The sequence below is a fragment of the Candoia aspera genome, chromosome 1 (assembly GCF_035149785.1).
Source record: "Candoia aspera isolate rCanAsp1 chromosome 1, rCanAsp1.hap2, whole genome shotgun sequence".
Lineage (NCBI taxonomy): Eukaryota > Metazoa > Chordata > Lepidosauria > Squamata > Boidae > Candoia > Candoia aspera.
The window spans coordinates 229,924,699-229,944,611 of NC_086153.1; the positions used below are offsets into that span (position 1 = coordinate 229,924,699).

General features: G+C 39.1%; 1 protein-coding gene across 3 annotated transcripts in view; it reads right to left on the reverse strand.

Moving 5' to 3' along the window:
- Positions 1-19,913, reverse strand: part of KDM2A (lysine demethylase 2A) — a 62,738-nt gene that overhangs the window by 19,426 nt on the left and 23,399 nt on the right. Inside the window, exons 5-11 of one of the 3 annotated variants that reach the window (XM_063289044.1) lie at positions 16,808-16,886; positions 9,727-9,773; positions 9,214-9,392; positions 5,607-5,713; positions 5,008-5,101; positions 2,067-2,220; positions 1,149-1,264 (exon numbers count right to left, since the gene is read on the reverse strand). In XM_063289044.1, the coding sequence (XP_063145114.1) occupies positions 1,149-1,264; positions 2,067-2,220; positions 5,008-5,101; positions 5,607-5,713; positions 9,214-9,392; positions 9,727-9,773; positions 16,808-16,886 (776 nt within the window). Of the gene's footprint in view, positions 1-1,148; positions 1,265-2,066; positions 2,221-2,644; positions 2,968-5,007; positions 5,102-5,606; positions 5,714-9,213; positions 9,393-9,726; positions 9,774-11,688; positions 11,804-16,807; positions 16,887-19,913 lie in introns of those variants that run through there. The other 2 variants (XM_063289045.1, XM_063289047.1) reach the window with 2 other exon arrangements.

A 19,913-nucleotide genomic window follows, 5' to 3' on the forward strand; every position in this document is an offset into this window, starting at 1 on the left:
GAGGAAAAAAAATCAGCATGGCTTTTATAAAGGAAAGGCCTTGCTTCATTAGCTTTTTAGAATTTCTGCAATTGTTGAATCTTTCTACATGCAGACACCCCTTCTACAAATGACAGCACCCCTTTACGTTCACAGAAGGCCTTCAATCCAAAAGTGAATTCTGTTTATAGAAGGTGAGTATTCTTTGTTAATTACCAATGTTGCAATTTCACACTCTTCTGAAAGGCTTCTCAAGCCTCAAACAAATCAGATGGAAAGGGATTGCAAAACTTGTCTCCTTTTCTGTGTGAAAGAAGACCTTATGGATAGAACTGCTCTGACCAGCAGAAATTGTTATCTAAGCATGTTAACTTTCTCAAAACGTTTTAGAAATCAAAATTTCTCACAGACCTCAGAAATGGCATGTAGCCAGTTTATAGACTGGTAACTAATTGAACGGATAACAGAATCAACTGAGCGGCACAATGAAAAGAAGTAAACAGTAACTTCTCTCAAATGATTTGTACTGAAGTCAGTGATTATTATAAATCATCTGGAGTCAAAGACAGTCACTGAGATAACTAACTTGAGGTGAACCAAGATTACTTAGCACTATAGAGACTAAGCAGAAACATCAGCTCACAGCATAATTCAGCAGTGAAAAAGAAGGGAAAGATAAAAAAATTAATATGGCAAGTATCAGAATACAGTTAAATATACATTGAAAGTAATTTTGGATCTGTACTTCAGATCAGGACTAGACACTGGGTGATAATCAAGGAAAGGTGATTATTATAATGCTTCACTTCTGAGCTTTCAGGTCTAGCTGGTGTGATAGAAACTGATTTTGGAATTACATGAACTCTTGATCTAATCCAGTTACGTAGATTATATGTGCCCTTGGCCTTATGGGCATGGCAAATAACAATTATAATTCAAAAGTGTACTTTTGAAGTATTAGAAAAGAATGTGACTGCCTAATGTAGACATCTATATTGCTTTTTTTCTTTAAGTCAGTTTTTGTGCTATCCCTTGAAATTTTAGGGTTTACTGATTTACCTAGTGCTTTTGGGTTGTAAAACTGAACTTTAAGTGCAGGCGGGGGAGAGTAATAAGCTAAAACATGTAAGTTATACAAATTTGAAAAAACATTTCTGAAAACCTCTTACCCGTGTACGGTCTTCAATGCTATAGATCCGTAGCTGCATAGGGATGTTAAAGCTGTGTAGAAAGTTACCCCCAAAAACTAGGGTATCCATAGGAGTATACACTGCATGGATCCAACCTAAGGACCAAAGCCCATAGTTTAGATAATCTGAGATTCCACAGATGAAAATCTTGTATCCCTAAAATTGTAATTTACATATGTTTAAACTTCAAGAGTTGTACTTTTTGAACCAAACCTTCTCAGAAAAAGGAGTCTATTCTTAATTCCAATTTGTCCTGGTATTACAGAAAGTTACAAGATTCAACTTTGCTTAAGTGATGTATATCATGCAGTTTACAGAGATGCGATGACAACATTTTTTAATCTGAAATTGGGGGGGAGGGGTTGGTGTTTTCTGATTTCTTAGAATGACTGTCCATTGCCCTTCACTCATTATTTTCTAGTACAAGATTTGCCAACGCTGCAGATTGCTCTGTTGACCTAAACAAGCAAGTACCTTTTAAGTTAGAAGCATTTTTTAGGCCTCTGAAGCTGAGGGAGATAAGGTGCTTATATTACCAGAGAGATATCACCAGAGGCTTATGTGTCTATTTTAAACTTTATTTTATTCCCCCCTGCTAAAAATCAGAAAACATAGAAAAAAAGTCAAAAGATGTGCTGCCAAAAATTGGGGAGTCACTGAATTTTAGCAGTGTGATCCTAAAACAAGGTAGATGTATTTTATTTAGTCCAAAAATCATCCATTCTAGTTTAAGCATATCTCACGCTTAATCAAACCGCAAGAAATATGATTCTAATGCTTCAACAGACATATGCTTTTTTAGTAGTAGAAAAGATACCGAGAGCCTGCTGTTTAGAACTGCTTCTTAGCTTCTATCTCATAGCTATGTTTTACCTATGCAACACTGTTTATATATACCTGAGGGAATGACAAAGGTATAGCCTTGCTTTAGTTCAATACGCTGACAATCTGATACCCTGTCACCAAGAAAGATGTCCCCTTGTTTCCCTGATAGTAGCCAGTTTTCATATAATTCTAAATTCTGTGGAGTGGGTGGGATTAACCAGAAGATCTGCAAATGGAAAAAGAAAGGTTAAAGAAGCTGTTCTTCAGAAAAATTAGCTATTAAATCAGTTTAGTATTCTAAGTTATGCAACACCTAGCTGAAAATTGTCGACCTACATAAGCCCAGCTAAAAATTACTTCACATTGTATGTATTGGTTCCAATAATATTAATACAACATGCCATAGTAAACGGATCAAGTGTGGAGAAGAGGAAACATAAATCTCTACTGCATGTTTGAAAACATGCTAAGTAGTGCTAATTTTGGATCTTTAGTGGATATCCAACTTTTGAAGGAACAGATCACCCATTTAAACTGCAATAATGCTGGAGCACTGTGGACAAATACACAGGAAAAAGGTAACTGAAACCACCTAGCATTTGCTCCAATGTCTGAACTTTCTTACATGTTGCTTGCCACATTCAGCCAACCCGTCCATCTCTTTTCTTCAAGTACCCTCTCTCTCTGCACAGTGGATCCTCAGGATGCAGCTTTTCCTCCCAGAGATCTTTTCTGAAACATTTTATCAGCATTTTATCTGCACCCCGATCCTGCCCTTGTTACCCCAGGGCAGTATACAGATTTTTAGTTTACAAACTTCTCTTTTACTACATGTTATTAGATACCAATAATCACTGCCAGCAGTTTGAATTATTTGGGGACTGCACTTCGTATGACTGTTATTTTTAATACATGAGCTAAAACAAAATATCACATTGCATATACAATACAGAACCAGCAGTCCTCAGAAGTATGAGATTCAGTGCAGCAAAAAGATATGCTAAATCTGGCAGAGCAAACCAACTGCTTTTTAAAAAAATACTTAAAGAGATGAGAATAGATCAAACTCTGGGCCCTCTATTTTGTAGCAGTGCTCTGTATGTCATTCTATTTACTTCAGTTTTAGACTGGAATAGAAACCTAGCAATTCAGATTTTAATCATTTATATATACCTACAGAAGTTCCACTGAAGTATTGAAGAATCCTAATACATTCCTTAAATCTCTACAGTTAATACAACTAATCCAGTTACGTTATAAAAAGATTAAATGGGAGAGATCATTTAGTACACCCTCTCCTTGTTTAGTGACCGTGACTGCATTCCATTCCAACAACTTGGCTGTTAAGTGAAATGGTTGCTACGTAAACACGTGATTGATTGATTGATTGATTGATAGACACTATGAAGATCACTGGTTGATCACTGCTGTCTCATTCAGATAAAGTTCTCTTGTACAGAGTCCTGTGCCTGACCTGCTCCCCTCATCGTTTTTCCCTTGCAGGGTGGAGAGTTTGCTTAGACAAGCTCTCTCTTCCTGAGCTGCTTTTCTCTGCAGCACAGTGCTTCTCTAAAAAGTGCTAACCCCAGGTTAACAAGCTCAGCTCTGTGATCTTAATTAGTTGATTAGAACCCTTAGCTGCCTGAAACTGACCAGACCTTACTCAGTTTTACACTGCAGGTTTTTGTGGTCAGGCCACAAATAGAAAATGAATTTTTAATCACCATTTATTACCGTCACATTTGCAAACGTTCGCTAACCGAGGTAGTCGCTAAATGAGGAGTGGCTATATCACACTTAGCAAAGTAGAATGATTTAAAACAATAGAATGGAAGCAAAATTTTACAATAGGACAAAACAGGGATATCTCAATTTTATAGCTTCCTTAAAAACAGAATATTGTATATACAGAAACATGATATGACTCAAGAACTAGGCACATAAAAGTCCTCAAATGAACCTAAAAACCCCTAGAAATTTCCTTAAAAAAAATAAGACTAGGTTAAAGTACTAGTAACATCTTTGTGCCACATGGGTAATAAAAACAAAAGAATACCGCTGCAGCCATGCAGTTGTGAGGTTTGAACAGCATGAGCAAGTGTGTAAAGTATTATTTTTCTGTTCTTCAACATTTATACCTGAAAGCAAATTCCTTGCAAAAATAGTAACTATTTTAAAAGAATTATTAAGTAAATACACTGATCTCTTATCTGTTCAATCTACTTAAAAACCATTTCACTGCTTGCATTCTATTTTCCAATATAAGATTTTTAAAATCAACTGGCTTAGGCATGTAACTAATTAAATACACAGTTGTTTCATTAACTATTCCTCATTTTTAAAAATTTGCTCTGATGTTCTATTAGTTACATACTGTACTCACTAGGGAATCCTGTTAAACAGCCCAATAAATTTGATTCTAGAGTGGATGTCCAAACATCAGCTAATGAGCTGCAAGTTCAAGTGAAATGAAGTGACTACAGGTACCCTCAGTTCAAGTGAAATGAAGTGACTACAGGTACCCTCATTTAGTGACTGCCTTGTACAGTGACCATTTGCAGTTATGACGGTGATGAAAAAGTAACTTTGTGACCAATCCTCGCATTTAAGACCTTCACAGGTCCGCAAAGCGAAGGAAAGCTGAAGTAAGATCATAAGCATGGTCACAGTTTCACTTAGAGACCGCTTTACTTAATGACCAAGTTGCTGGTCCCAACTGGGTTACTAAACAAGGACTACCTGTAATGAGACAAGAGGCCTTTAGTGGGCAAGTGGGATAAAAGTACAACAGACCCATACTCTTGCCCCTTCACACTTACTTCTTTTTTATAAAAGCCAGAATGGAGTTCTGAAAAAAACAGAAACAGCTTCTTGATTTATAAGGCCCAATGTTTTCTGCACTCTTGCTAAGTGAATAAGGAACTGAATTTTGATTCCAATCAATTAAGAATTTAAAAAACCTCTTTACCCAAGCCCTTTCACAAAAAGTAATTTGCTAGAAGTGCTACGGTACCTTCCCCCCTCTGTGGATGTGATACCATACTGATGTGCCACCAAAATCTACATGGAAATCTGTGTAGCATCCTTTGACACTCATCAGGCAATATCTGAAATGAAACCAGCAATTATGAGAACATAAAATTTATTGAATTAGGTTGCAACGCTATGTAGATGGAATAAATGCTTGTTGTTAGTACTTGGTGTGCCACCGACACTTTGAATGACAGTATTAGTTACCAGAATCTATGTATTAAGAATGCTGCTCCCTACTGTTGAAAGAAAAGTGGACAAGATTGGTACTTGATGTGCAGCTTTTATTGTATCAGAACAGCAGTAACAGGAATCTATATCCCTATAACAGGAAGTTCCTCCTATTGTAATTCCTGTTATTTAAAATAAATTTATCTTGCCATTCAGCAATACAGTGTAATAGATATTACCCATCCAATTATCACTGTTGGAGTATTTGGGAATGATGTTAGCCCTCTGGTCCAGACTGCTGAGCTTTGACAATCAATAAAGCATCCAGAAGGACAGGCAGCAATAACAAAAACATCTTCCTTAAAACTCACATCAATGAAAAGAAACATCTATACATAAAATTTTACTTACTTTTGTACTTTTGGATACTGCATATCCAAAATAGCATTTGTTGATTCTGTCTGGCTTTCCTTCAGATGCCTTGGCCACATATTGTCAACCCAATCAATCAAATCCACCTGGAAACATGTGGAAACATAAAATCACGATTTGTATTTGTCACAAACAGCAGAAGTTCAATATCCTGCTCCCAAACAACCCAATTTCAAAATGTTAAATAGGTGTCATGGACTATACCCTGAGGTTCATGATATATGATATTCCACTAATATTCCACTAATTAATGAATTAGTGAGGTTCTACTCACTTCCACTCTTTAACTAACAATCTAGTATTATTACACTGATATATTCTGTATCCATGAAGAATTAGCTATGGAATAAGCATTTACAATAATATCTTAGAAATTAAACACACAAATAACAGAATCACAATGAATGCCACAAAGGAGATCTGGTTAGTCAGGAATCTCCCACCTATACTGATGAAATATTACCAAAAGAGATAAATCACTTTAAGGTAGTCCTCACTTAACTACCCTAATTGGGACTGGTATTTCCATTGCTAAGCGATGGTAACTTTGAATGGTCACTGAACGAATGGTCATTAAGTGAAGACCATCTGTACACATACTGCTATAGCCAGCTGCACAACTGTGCCCTATTCAAAGTAATTTTTGGGAGTTTCTTCTCTCTGTGATGACTAGCAAAAGCTTGCAAGTTTTAGTACTAGGGCAGATGGCCTAAGCATTTACTTAAGCGCTGACTCGCAACACAATCCTGCACACATCTACTGAGCAGGCCCATTGAGCTCAACTGGGCTTACTTCCACATGGATATACAAGACTGCAATCTTGTTTTTAATTTTATAAGTCACATAGAACAGTGCTTATAAAAAAAACACATACAGCTAGTCTGAATAACACAGATTTCTTTGATTGCCCTATTTACTATCAAATTAATAGAAGTTATGATCAAAGTAGTATGTCTGCTCTACCTGCAGTATCGATTAGTTGCAGATCGTGACTTAAATATACTTTAGTATTGCTAATGAAAGGATCAGAGTTTATTTAATGCTTAAATATTAATGTTTAATATAAACATTCAGACTGATCTCTCTCACCCAAAAATGTAACTAATACCACACATACTGCAAGCTATCAGTCACAACTTATCATAGCCTTTCTTTAACGTGAATAATTTCCTCTAAGGAAATTTATACAGAGAGGGTTCTTTGTAGATTTAAGAATTATATTTACAGTAAAATACCTAGAGTACATTTTCAGTTAATTACTTTACAGTATTTGAATGCCACTCCAATCAGAGACTTTAGATGGTTCACTTTAACATACCATATTCCAACAGAAGAGAATATCTGTAGCTCAGGGTTGAACTGTGGAGTCCTTGGTGCTCTCTAAGCTTGGTTATTTGCTTGCAGGCATTTCATTACCCGCCTAAGTAACATCATCAGTTCAAGCGAGTGTGGGGTTTGCTCCCTGGTTATATACAGTAACTTGACCTGCCAGTGTTGGTGGGGGTGTGGTTTTCTCCTTGGTAGTTCCTTGATTAGGGTATCGTTTTCTGCTTTCTTTCCCACAGTATATGGATAGACTCAACCATAGTTTCAACTGGGAAACTGTGAGCATCCTAAACCAAAGTTAAATCCAGAAATGCTAGAGAATTCCTGGAAGCTTGGCATTTAGACAAAATCAGCCATCAATAGATGCATAGAGCTAAGTCACATTTGCACACCATTCAAAAGAGACAATAAAAAAACTAAGATGGAAACAAAAAGACCAGGATACATCCTCTCCAGCAGCCAACACCCAGATAAGCAGGGGTTAACACTAGACAAACAAGCAGAAAACAATTCCCTAATCAAGGAACTACCCAGGAGAAAACCACACCCCCACCAACACTGGCAGGGCAAGCAACTGTATAGAAACAGGGAGCAAACCCCACACTTACCAGCACTGATGATGTTACCTAGTCAGGTAATGAAACATCTGCAAGCATACAACTCAGAGAGCACCAAGGACTCCACATACTATATTATCATCTACCCAATAAAATCAACAAATGTTAAATCATAAAACACATTAAAAATCCTTACAAAGCATAGTCAAAACAAAACATACCAATATGAAGAATAGTTGCTAGGGACCACATAGAGGAACCACCATTTTTATCATTGTATTTTCCAAAGGCCCAATGGAATAGAAGGCTTTAACTAATTTCTTAAATGACAGAAAGGAGAAGGTCATGCTAACCTCAGGGAAAAGAGAATTTGATAGGATCGGGGCAGCCATGCAAAAAGCTCATCTTCACACTCCTGTCCCCCAAACCCAAGCCTAATTTGAAGATTGTACCCATATTTGGTCATATTCACTCTCCGGTTTTCACCACTGATATTCTAAGTATCTCTTCTGTCACTTCATCTCCCAAAGCTCTTCTGTGAACCCTTAAGCAGCCCTGGATCTGCAAACAATGATAGGCCCCTTCTGTAATTTCATCCAGTGTCCTTATCAACTCTGTATTCTAGAGTTCAGTGGGGAACATGGTGGAACAACCTGCCTGATTGCTGGAAAACTGTATAAGCACCACTGGAAACCTAGTGAAACCGTAAGGCATCTAAGGCAGACTATTCTAATCAGACCATCCTTCCCGAGCAATTAGTAATGTTAGTGTCCTTCAGGGAAAAAAGACATTGATCTGTCCATGAAAAATGACTAATGGAAATGTCCTCCACATTCAGTTCAAGAGCCAACTGCTCCAAAATGATTGCTGGGAACAAGGCTATGGTCATCCTGATCCAGCTGCCAGAGGCCGAAATTCCCTCTGACCATAAGTCGAGAAGGCTCATCCACTAGTTCAGAGACTAAATCAAGGAGCTCAGGAAGAAATGCTGTTGGGAAACAGGGTGGGCAATACACCAACAGCATGCTTAGCTTGCTTCTCATACTATCTTCAGTACAGAGACTCATATCCAGTTTCCTGCAGTGCAGGGCATCTGTTCATCTCCAGAGTTTCCATGAAGACTACTACCATCACCTCCTGACACTTGGGGGTCATGGCTGCTGCAGCAGATTTCTGATAGGGGTAACCCCCCATCCTCACCCAATCAGCTCTTGGTAGTATGTGCCAGATCTGCCCTCTGTCCTTTCAGTGAAATCATGGAAGAGTACAGTCTTATTGAAGATGGACCTTACAGTTAACAGTAACACCTGAGGCCAAGATCTCCAGCATTCTGGTATTCAGGATCTTGGGTAAGACATTATGATCAGAAATGAAAAGACGAAAGCACATTATCCACCTCCCTTCCCTTGCAGTGGCGACCCTGACAGTTCCCATCAGTATCTCCCTCTTTCTGCCACTATGGAAGACCCCCAGCTCTTATATTTTAAGTACAAAATTATGCATGTATGTTGGATGATGAAGCCGGCATCTATCAATCGATATTATTACTTCTAGCAGCTCAGTCTAAGTTATTCAGGTATTCCCTGAATCCATATGACTTAAGCCATCACCCAAATTAAAACTATGGACTCCCTCATTTGTTTAAATGATGTTCAAAAGAAAAAAAAATGATATGTCAGAGGAAAGAAAAACACCACACAAACCGTAGTTGGCCTTTGCACCAGGTTCTCAAGCCGGGTATGGCTGAACTCTAGGCTGATAACATTGTATAGCTTCTCTCGCTCTTCCTCTGGCGTTTCATAGTAGCGTGCCCACTGAGCCATGGTCATCTCAATATCCCTTTGGGTGTTTACATCCATGACATCCACCATCCTACGACTCCCTACCAGTTGGTAAGATAAACAGATACATAATTAATTTCCAGTAATACCTTCTAGCCCAACAGAGGAAGAGAAACATAGAAGACATGGTTTTAAAAAAGGAGAAAAAAAAAAGATAAGTGGGATATAAAGGACAAATATAGAATAATTATCCAAGGCCTTCTGATTTAGGGGTGCTTAATCTTTAAAACAAGCTTTTCCCATTTTTTTTTCCTACAAGGCCAGGGCTTACTTTACAATTTAAAAGTTCTGCCAAAATTAAATTCTACACATAAATTACATACCAGCTTTTATCTTGCCCCACCTGTTTAACTCAGAAGAAAAATGCATAATTACCTACATAGAGTCGTACATCATTCACACTAAAGTCTGGATCTGGCATCCTGAAACAGAAAAAAAAATGTGTAGCAGTCTCACTGTCACTATTCCCTCTACATGGTTCAATGCTGTGCATCTTTTATCTGCCTCTCTGTCTCTCCTACAAGTCTGCTTCAAAACTATCCATGGTGAGAAATCAGGGATACAGCCATGCCCAATTTCTTATTTTTTTTGAAGCCTCTAATACAATTTACCATTTTATTTCTCTGGACAAAGTGTTTGAGTAAAGAAACACTTGAACTGTGCATAACTGCTTGAGTATAGAAGGACTTGAACTGTGCATTCCTGCCTGAAGAAGCTCTTGCTGCAAGGAAGCAGTGGATGAATTCTGACCAATTCTGTAACGTTTATACTATCAAGCCCTGTAAAATTTCATCTTATCTCATGTATTGATCAAGCATTGACAACATGAAGCTTCTGCTTTATGTCATTTAGGAATGTGACATGAGATGCTCCTCACTTGATGTGAACTGGAAATCCTTTAAAATTCAGACAAGATTCGTAAGTGGCTCATTTTGCCAGGAAGGTAGAATTCAACTATTCTGGACCTGACTGCACAACCTGTAAAATGCATATGCAATCTGCATCCAATATATACCCAATAGATATATACCTATCATAGACAGATTCAGCATGTACCCGAGCTACCTGTTGCCTTTGCAGTTTACCTCTACTTTTTTGCTTTGCTCTCCTAACTGCAGTGTAAGAGATTGAAGCCTCTTCTTCCCTACCCACTATGGAAGAAAATCTCAGTGGAAGGCAAATGTATGAATGTGAAAAAATGTTTAAGTGGATTATGTAACTGGAGTAATTCAAAGAGAGAATGGATTGAAGGACAATTTGAGACTATGTTGCTGTTTCCTCAAGAGGAATGAATAGAAAATATAACCTTTGGGATGATGACGAATGAAGCAAAGAGAAGATTTTCCCATTCATTTTTTACTTTGACCTTGGCCAGTTTTGGATTTGATGTAACCACTACCACTGTGTACCTTCCAATAACTTTACTTTGGGGAACTGCAGCCTCAACCATGAAATGTTACCCATTCTTCACTTAGAAAATCACTTTTGCTCCTTAAAAAATCAGATTTTTTGTTCAATACTGTCACTTTCAACAGCTAAATGGTGTATCTGCTGCTGCTCTTTCTCCTACCTAGGAAGAGACAGTATGGCTTCAGTTCCCATTTGTAGCTATCCTCCAAATTAGCTTACTGCAATTCATCACATGTGGCACTGCCTTTGATGACTGTCTGGTTTCTTCAATTAGTTCCGAACACAGCTAGCCTTTTGGGATGCACTAGCCAAAGAGTGTATCCTCCACATATTTTTTTATTATTTATTTATTATCCCACCTTTATTATTTTTATAAATAACTCAAGGCAGGGAACATGCCTATTGCTCCTTCCTCCTCCTATTTTCCCCACAACCACCACCCTGTTATTTCACTGGTTATCAGTCCGTTTGTTAATAGACATGGCTGTATGTATATCCTTATAGTCCTATGTGATTGAAGCCACAATACCCGAATGTGTTCCTGCTTTCGCATTAGCCCCATGCTGTAAAATCATTATAGGCTACTTTCTGGACACTTTTACTAGCAAAATGGATATTTTCTGGAAAGGGGACTTATAATATGTGGGATTCTAACTATAGAATTCTTTTTTCAGGGAGGTTGGCATGATGCCTACCCTCTGTTCTTTAAAAACTAGGTGAGTACATAAAAAATATCCCAGGCTTTTAATTTGCAAAACAATCGCTGCTGCTGCGCTCACTGCTTTGTCTTTACCTTTTTCAGTATTGCATTATTTAATTCATTGCAATAATCCAGCCTCAGAATGATATACTGAAGAAGAGTGTTATTTTAAGGTAATACATTGTACTTTACTCCTTATGGAGGCCTTGGGGTTATAGGCAACTTACTTCGTTCAGTTTACACACAGGTACTAGGAGAGGGTAGGGTGGGGAACAATATCACAGGGTCCAATCCAGGTAAGAGAGGATAGGCTGCTGTCTGGCCTTTTTTCTTTTCAGGTTGCAGTCTGCTTAGGCAGACGAGTTGACAGGACAATGAGCCTTCCAGCCTGAAGGTCCTGATCTTCAATGCTAGTTCAATTCTTGGTAAACCTCTGTTATCCAGGATTTAATTATGAATGAAAGTACTGGTCTGGCATATAACATGGAGAACCGCTGAGGGTGGGGACTCTATCTTCTAGGCTATTTCAATGGTATACTAGGCTAGGATTAGATGTGGGGTGGCTGTGATTTATAGGAACTCTAGCTAACTATCTGGGTGCTCCGTTTGCCAGCCAATTTTGAGTGCAGACGGATGGCCAGGATAGTACAGAGATGCTGTCAGTATACGGTACATCCCACTATCTAAAAATCCTCTTCTTGAGCTAGCCAGGATGAATGGGCTTTCATTTGATTATTCTAAGATTCTTGTCCTGAGGATTTCAATGTATTATTGAGGCAGCCAAGTTAGAAGTTGCTCACAATTTTGTGTCCTCCATGATAATCAGAAACCTTTTCCAACTGATACCTGGCCCCTTGCTGAATGCTATATGCCGGATTTGGTATTCTGCTTAGGTGGAGTTAATGATCTGAAAGTGAGCAAAGTCTGTGTATCTTGGTTGTCATGGACATCACTCTCCAGTCAGCTTTTCATCAGTGACCTGAATAAACCTTAGCAGGGTGGAGAACTGAATAAAATGGTCCAACTCTGCCATCTGCTGGATCCTGATGGTTTCTTGTAGCAAGATGTTAAGAGGGGTAAACCAGAACAGTTAATGGCTATTGTAATTTATTTTGTTTTTTTTAAGGATTAAAGGCAATCAGATCTGCCTAAACTTGGACTCCAGTGCTGGAAGTCATTATAGGGATATAAATTTGGCAACTACTTAGGCCAGTCTCCTCAAACATTCAACTTCTGGGAAAGCTAAGTAAGGAGGAGATGACATTGCATTTCCAATCATACCTGGGTAATACTGAATACATGTACTGTACCTATTTCAACTGGAATTTTGGCCAGAATATGGGACTGCATTGGTCATGTTAGTGGGCAACCTATACTGGAAATTAGATGGAGGAAGTAGGTTCATGTTGGTTCTCCAAAACCTCTTCATAGTTTTTGGCATTAATCATAATGTCCTTCTAGACTTTCTAGAAGGCACAGTTTTGCAATGTTTCTTCCTGTTGGGTTGTATCTAGAAGGTGGTGCTGGGGGATTAATGTTTGACATTTAGACTGCTGATCTCCAGTGTTCCCCATGGTGTTCAGAATTTACATGAAAACATAATGCGAGCTTTGAAGTGGGTGCCATCAATATGCTGAAGATGCTCAGAATTATTGCTTCTAACCATCCAAATTCAAGGAAGCAATTTGTACCCTCAAACATTATCTAAGCTCAATGGGCTGAATAAAGGAGAAAGTTGAAATTCAATCCAGACAAAATGGAGGTCCTGTTGACAGATACAAAACTGCACCTGGGGATTGAAGTTCACCCTTGGTTTGGAAGAAGCTGCACTCACTTCGAAAAAACAGGTCCACAGTCGGCTCTTTGATCCTCAATGGTAACAGAAGTGAGCTATAGCGAAGAGCCATTTGAACAACTACAGTTAGTGCATTAGCAACAATTCTTCCTTAGCCAATCAGATATGACAGTAGTTATCCATGCCTTGCTACATTCTCTCTGAACTACTGCAGTGCACTCAGTGGGGGAACTATCCTTGAAAAATGCCCAGAAAATGCAACAGATACACAATGTAACAGCTGGATTAACTAATACTAAGTACAGGGATCTTTTAATACTGAAAGATCTAAGGACCATGTTAAGATGTTGCACTTAACATTTACAGAACAAAACTTTTTAGGACCAGAGGGACTATCTCTCTCTTTATAAATCAATTTGGGATCTATTTGAAATTTAGGAAATGCAGATGACCTTTGAAAATATCCCCATTATTATAGGTCTATATATAGCACCAGAAGGAGAGACCTTTCTCCTGTGTTGCTCCCAGGTAACAGAATGCATATCTCTGGGCACAAGACTTTTTACTTTTTAATTAAAATTAGTGTTAATTTGTAGTTACATTTTAACTTTTCAGGGTTTAAATTTTGCTAGCTTACTCACTTCAGTAGAAAGGTGGTATACAAGAAGAATAGTTACATTATATGTTAGATTTGGTATTCAACCAGCTAGGATAGGATATATTATAAATTATCTACCTTTTATTAAAAAATCCAAAGGCAAGAACCGAATCCACAAAGCATCCCAAATTAAAACAAACAAAAATTAATAAAACAGATAAAGAAAAAACTCAACATGATCAGCATTGTAGCAAATACTCAACTTGGATGAAAAATGTGGGTTGGCTTATCTGTGGGCAGTACATTTTCCATGGTATTTTGGTTAAAAATTAAAGGGGTCTACTTATCCATGGATGGGCTTATTCACGGGTATATATGGTAATCTGTTTCTTCAGAGGGATTGTAACTTCATCTAGACAGGACATTTTCCTAATTCCTGAATTCAAGAAACACCAACTAAAGCACCTCTACTGTACTCATTAGCCCTTGTTCAGGTTCTCCTAATTCAAATGGAAAGATAATCACAAGACAGTACAGCATACTGATGACATTGTGCTGCAAATCTTTGAATCTTCTAGATGCTGAACATCAGGAAAGAGAGAAAACTTTCAGACTCCCACAGCCCAGACATGAGGCTAAACAGAATTCTCCTAACGCTACTCTATGCATGTAGGAACTGATTGACGGCAACATGATGCCCATTATTCTCAATACACAGATCCAGTTCTATCAAAATACCACAATTAATGGTTTCAAATTCTGCTAAGAGATCTAGGAGGACCAAGAAGACAATGCCCTGTGTCTTTGTTGTTGTTTATTCGTTTAGTCGCTTCCGACTCTTCGTGACTTCATGGACCAGCCCACGCCAGAGCTTCCTGTCGGTCGTCAACACCCCCAGCTCCCCCAGGGACGAGTCCGTCACCTCTAGAATATCATCCATCCATCTTGCCCTTGGTCGGCCCCTCTTCCTTTTGCCTTCCACTCTCCCTAGCATCAGCATCTTCTCCAGGGTGTCCTGTCTTCTCATGATGTGGCCAAAGTATTTCAGTTTTGCGTTTAATATCATTCCCTCAAGTGAGCAGTCTGGCTTGATTTCCTGGAGGATGGACTGGTTGGATCTTCTTGCAGTCCAAGGCACTCTCAGAATTTTCCTCCAACACCACAGTTCAAAAGCATCGATCTTCCTTCGCTCAGCCTTCCTTATGGTCCAGCTCTCGCAGCCATATGTTACTGCAGGGAACACCATTGCTTTAACTATGCGGGCCTTTGTTGTCAGTGTGATGTCTCTGCTCTTAACTATTTTATCGAGATTTGTCATTGCTCTTCTTCCAAGGATTAAGCGTCTTCTGATTTCCTGACTGCAGTCAGCATCTGCAGTAATCTTTGCACCTAGGAATATAAAATCTTTCACTGCTTCTACATTTTCTCCCTCTATTTGCCAGTTATCAATCAAGCTGGTTGCCATAATCTTGGTTTTTTTGAGGTTTAGCTGCAAACCAGCTTTTGCACTTTCTTCTTTCACCTTCATCATAAGGCTCCTCAGTTCCTCTTCACTTTCAGCCATCAAAGTGGTATCATCTGCATATCTGAGATGCCCTGTGTCTTATTCACTGTTATAAAACTCAGGACCCATTACTATTTCAATGCTGTACCCAGGCCTAAAACCAGACTGAACTGGATCAACAGCAGGGATTCTCAAGCATGCCCATCCAATTAAGTAAGGAAAAAATGACTGGCCTTAGTGATTAACAAAATGGCTTTTGGTGGGGCCAAAACATAGTAATTATCATTGAAAGTATATGCTTTTAAGGGAGGGATGTTTATTTTAGCAAGAAAGATAGTCTATTAGTATTAAAAAATAAAATCATAGAATGTAAGAGCTGGAAGGGCCCTTGATAATCTAGTTCAAGCCCCTTACCAGTGCTAGAATCAACTACAACAGGATCCCTGACAGATGGACATCCAGCTTTTCTTTAAAAATCTCCAGCAAAAGAGAGCTCATCACATTGCAAGGCAGTCTGTTTCACAGTTGAACAACTCTTATCATTAGGATATCCTATCCTCTGGACCAATCCTGTCCTAAATTCTACATGATAACTCTTTAGACACTTGAAGACAGCTATCATATCTCCTAAACTCACGGAGTTCCCACTGTTCCTGGTAGGTTTTTTCTTGCAGGTCCTTTATAGAAATGTCAATCTTTGGAGATTCCTTTAGGCTGTTTGTTTACAATTTCCCTCTCATCATCTGACTGACTGTCAAGTACAGTCAAGGGAACAGTGAGGCTTCAAGACCCATTTGGAGCAAAGCTGAGATTAAGTGATGAGTCCAGACTACGGTTTGCATAACCGTGGTTTAGAGATAACTGGCTTCTTCCAAGTACGACTTAGATGGCTGACCACAACACTATCATATTGTTTGAAAATTCATGACTGGATGACATTTGTCCAACATCTGCAGGCCCAGGGAAGGCATCTTAAGGAAACACGGTACCTTTTTCAAAGTAGTGTATATCATACCTCTCTGAAATGAGGCAATAATCTCTCCACAGATCCACTTACTCCTTCTCTGCTAGAACGTGCCAATCATAATGAACAAGGTCAAGGCAGCATGTAGCCAGCCTGATCCCCTAAAACATCTTATCTATTTTTTCAAGGTACAGTGACTAAGAGTGGACTCACAAATTCTGACCAGTATCATCGTAATCTCAACGGATCTTACACTGAACGTGGCATCTAATTTGAGTACATGTAATTACTTTTAACTTCAACATTATTAAAATAAACTTTTGAATAGTCAGTGGACTCTCTTCCCACACGAGTCCCATCTCCTGCTATTGTCAGTTACTTGGGAAAGAACAAATATAGCATTCTGGTAGCTCAGTAACATATTATTTCATTAGGGAAAACAGTGGCCTTCTCTCATGTTGAACTCTTATTTTACCACCACTCACTTTATTCCAAGACCATCGCAATTCTTGAAGATCAAAGGATCTCTTAAGCCACCACGCTGAATGTACTCCACGGTGAAATCTGTTCAAGAAAGGAAATCGCTTATTAGAGAAAACTAGCCGCTGACAAGTGAGAACCCCAAAAGGGAGCTGGAATGAAAAGATGAGAGGAAAAAATAAAATGATCTTTCCTACCCAATTACTTCCCTATGTTTGCAAATAAATTTATTAGCAAACATAGGACTCTATTGGCACAGATAATGAAATATAACCTTACTGATACTATACTAATGAAGAGTTGGGTTATTTATTAAATATATCTGTTGTGAACTACCTAGAACTGTTTTGGGAAAATAGGGAGGGTATAAATGTTCCTAAGTGAATAATAACTGAGCTGGACAAAGCGACTTATGAAGATTCTTAGCCACATTATCCACTATAACAGAAGTACATAACCTGGGGCACCAGAGATATTTATCTATTTTATTTATCATATTTCTTCACTGCCCATCTCGTGCAAACAACTCGCTTTAAAAGCGAATTAAAAGAATAAAATTTTATCGCTAAAAAGTTTCATTATAAAAATAAAAATATACATAAAAATATAAAATGTAAAATCCAAGGTGTTTTGCTTCAGCAAAGGATCGTTACCTTGTCGTGGTGCTGGAGCTTGAGCACCTCAACGATGCCATGAGCTAAACCGTGAAGGGCCACCCAAGACAGGAAGGTTGTGACAGAGAGGTCAGACTAAATGCGGTCCCTGGGGAAGGTAATGGCAACCCACCCCAGTATTCTTGCCGTGAAAACTAAATGGATCAGTACAACCAGAGATATGTCGGTATACCATCGGAAGATGAGACCCCCAGGTCAGAAGATGGTCAAAATGCTACTGGGGAGGAACAGAGGGTGAGTTCAACCAGCCCCAGACATGATGACGCAGCTAGCTCAAAGCCAAAAGGATGGCTAGCGGCCGATGGTGCTGGTGGTGAACGGCGAATCCGATGTTCTAAGGATCAACACACCATTGGAACCTGGAACGTAAGATCTATGAGCCAGGGCAAATTGGATGTGGTTATTGGTGAGATGTCAAGATTAAAGATAGGCATTCTGGGCGTCAGTGAACTGAAATGGACTGGAATGGGCCACTTCACATCAAATGACCACCAGATCTACTACTGTGGACAAGAGGACCACAGAAGAAATGGAGTAGCCTTCATAATTAATAGTAAAGTGGCTAAAGCAGTGCTTGGATACAACCCAAAAAACAACAGAATGATCTCAATTCGAATTCAGGGCAAGCCATCTAACATCACAGTGATCCAAATATACGCCCCAACCACAGATGCTGAAGAAGCTGAAGTAGAGCAGTTCTATGAGGATCTGCAGCACCTACTGGACAACACGCCTAAAAGAGATGTTATTTTCATCACGGGAGACTGGAATGCTAAGGTGGGAAGTCAAATGACACCTCGAATTACAGGTAAGTATGGCCTGGGAGAACAAAATGAAGCAGGACATAGGCTGATAGAATTTTGCCAAGACAATTCACTCTGTATAACAAACACTCTCTTCCAACAACCTAAGAGACGGCTTTATACACGGACTTCACCAGATGGACAACACCGAAATCAGATTGATTACATCCTTTGCAGCCAAAGGTGGCGGACATCTGTACAGTCGGTAAAAACTAGGCCTGGAGCTGACTGTAGTTCAGATCACAAACTTCTTATTGCACAATTTAGGATCAGACTAAAGAGATTAGGGAAGACCCACAGATCAGCTAGATATGAGCTCACTAATATTCCTAAGGAATATGCAGTGGAGGTGAAGAATAGATTTAAGGGACTGGACTTAGTAGATAGGGTCCCGGAAGAACTCTGGACAGAAGTTGGCAGCATTGTTCAGGAGGCGGCAACAAAATACATCCCAAAGAAAGAGAAAACCAAGAAGGCAAAATGGCTGTCTGCTGAGACACTAGAAGTAGCCCAAGAAAGAAGGAAAGCAAAAGGCAACAGTGATAGGGGGAGATATGCCCAATTCAATGCAAAATTCCAGAGGTTAGCCAGAAGAGATAAGGAATTATTTTTAAACAAGCAATGCGCGGAAGTGGAAGAAGACAATAGAATAGGAAGGACAAGAGACCTCTTCCAGAAAATTAGAAACATTGGAGGTAAATTCCAGGCAAAAATGGGTATGATCAAAAACAAAGATGGCAAGGACCTAACAGAAGAAGAAGAGATCAAGAAAAGGTGGCAAGAATATACAGAAGACCTGTATAGGAAGGATAACAATATCGGGGATAGCTTTGACGGTGTGGTCAGTGAGCTAGAGCCAGACATCCTGAAGAGTGAGGTTGACTGGGCCTTAAGAAGCATTGCTAATAACAAGGCAGCAGGAGACGATGGCATCCCAGCTGGACTGTTCAAAATCTTGCAAGATGATGCTGTCAAGGTAATGCATGCTATATGCCAGCAAATTTGGAAAACACAAGAATGTCCATCAGATTGGAAAAAATCAACTTATATCCCCATACCAAAAAAGGGAAACACTAAAGAATGTTCAAACTATCGAACAGTGGCACTCATTTCACATGCAGTAAGGTAATGCTCAAGATCCTGCAAGGTAGACTTCAGCAGTTCATGAAGCGAGAATTGCCAGATGTACAAGCTGGGTTTAGAAAAGGCAGAGGAACTAGAGACCAAATTGCCAATATCCGCTGGATAATGGAAAAAGCCAGGGAGTTTCAGAAAAACATCTATTTCTGTTTTATTGACTATTCTAAAGCCTTTGACTGTGTGGAACATAACAAATTGTGGCAAGTTCTTAGTGGTATGGGGATACCAAGTCATCTTGTATGCCTCCTGAAGAATCTGTATAATGACCAAGTAGCAACAGTAAGAACAGACCACGGAACAACAGACTGGGAAAGGAGTACGGCAGGGCTGTATACTCTCACCCTACCTATTCAACTTGTATGCAGAACACATCATGCGACAAGCTGGCCTTGAGGAATCCAAGGCTGGAGTTAAAATCTCTGGAAGAAACATTAACAATCTCAGATATGCAGATGATACCACTTTGATGGCTGAAAGTGAAGAGGAACTGAGGA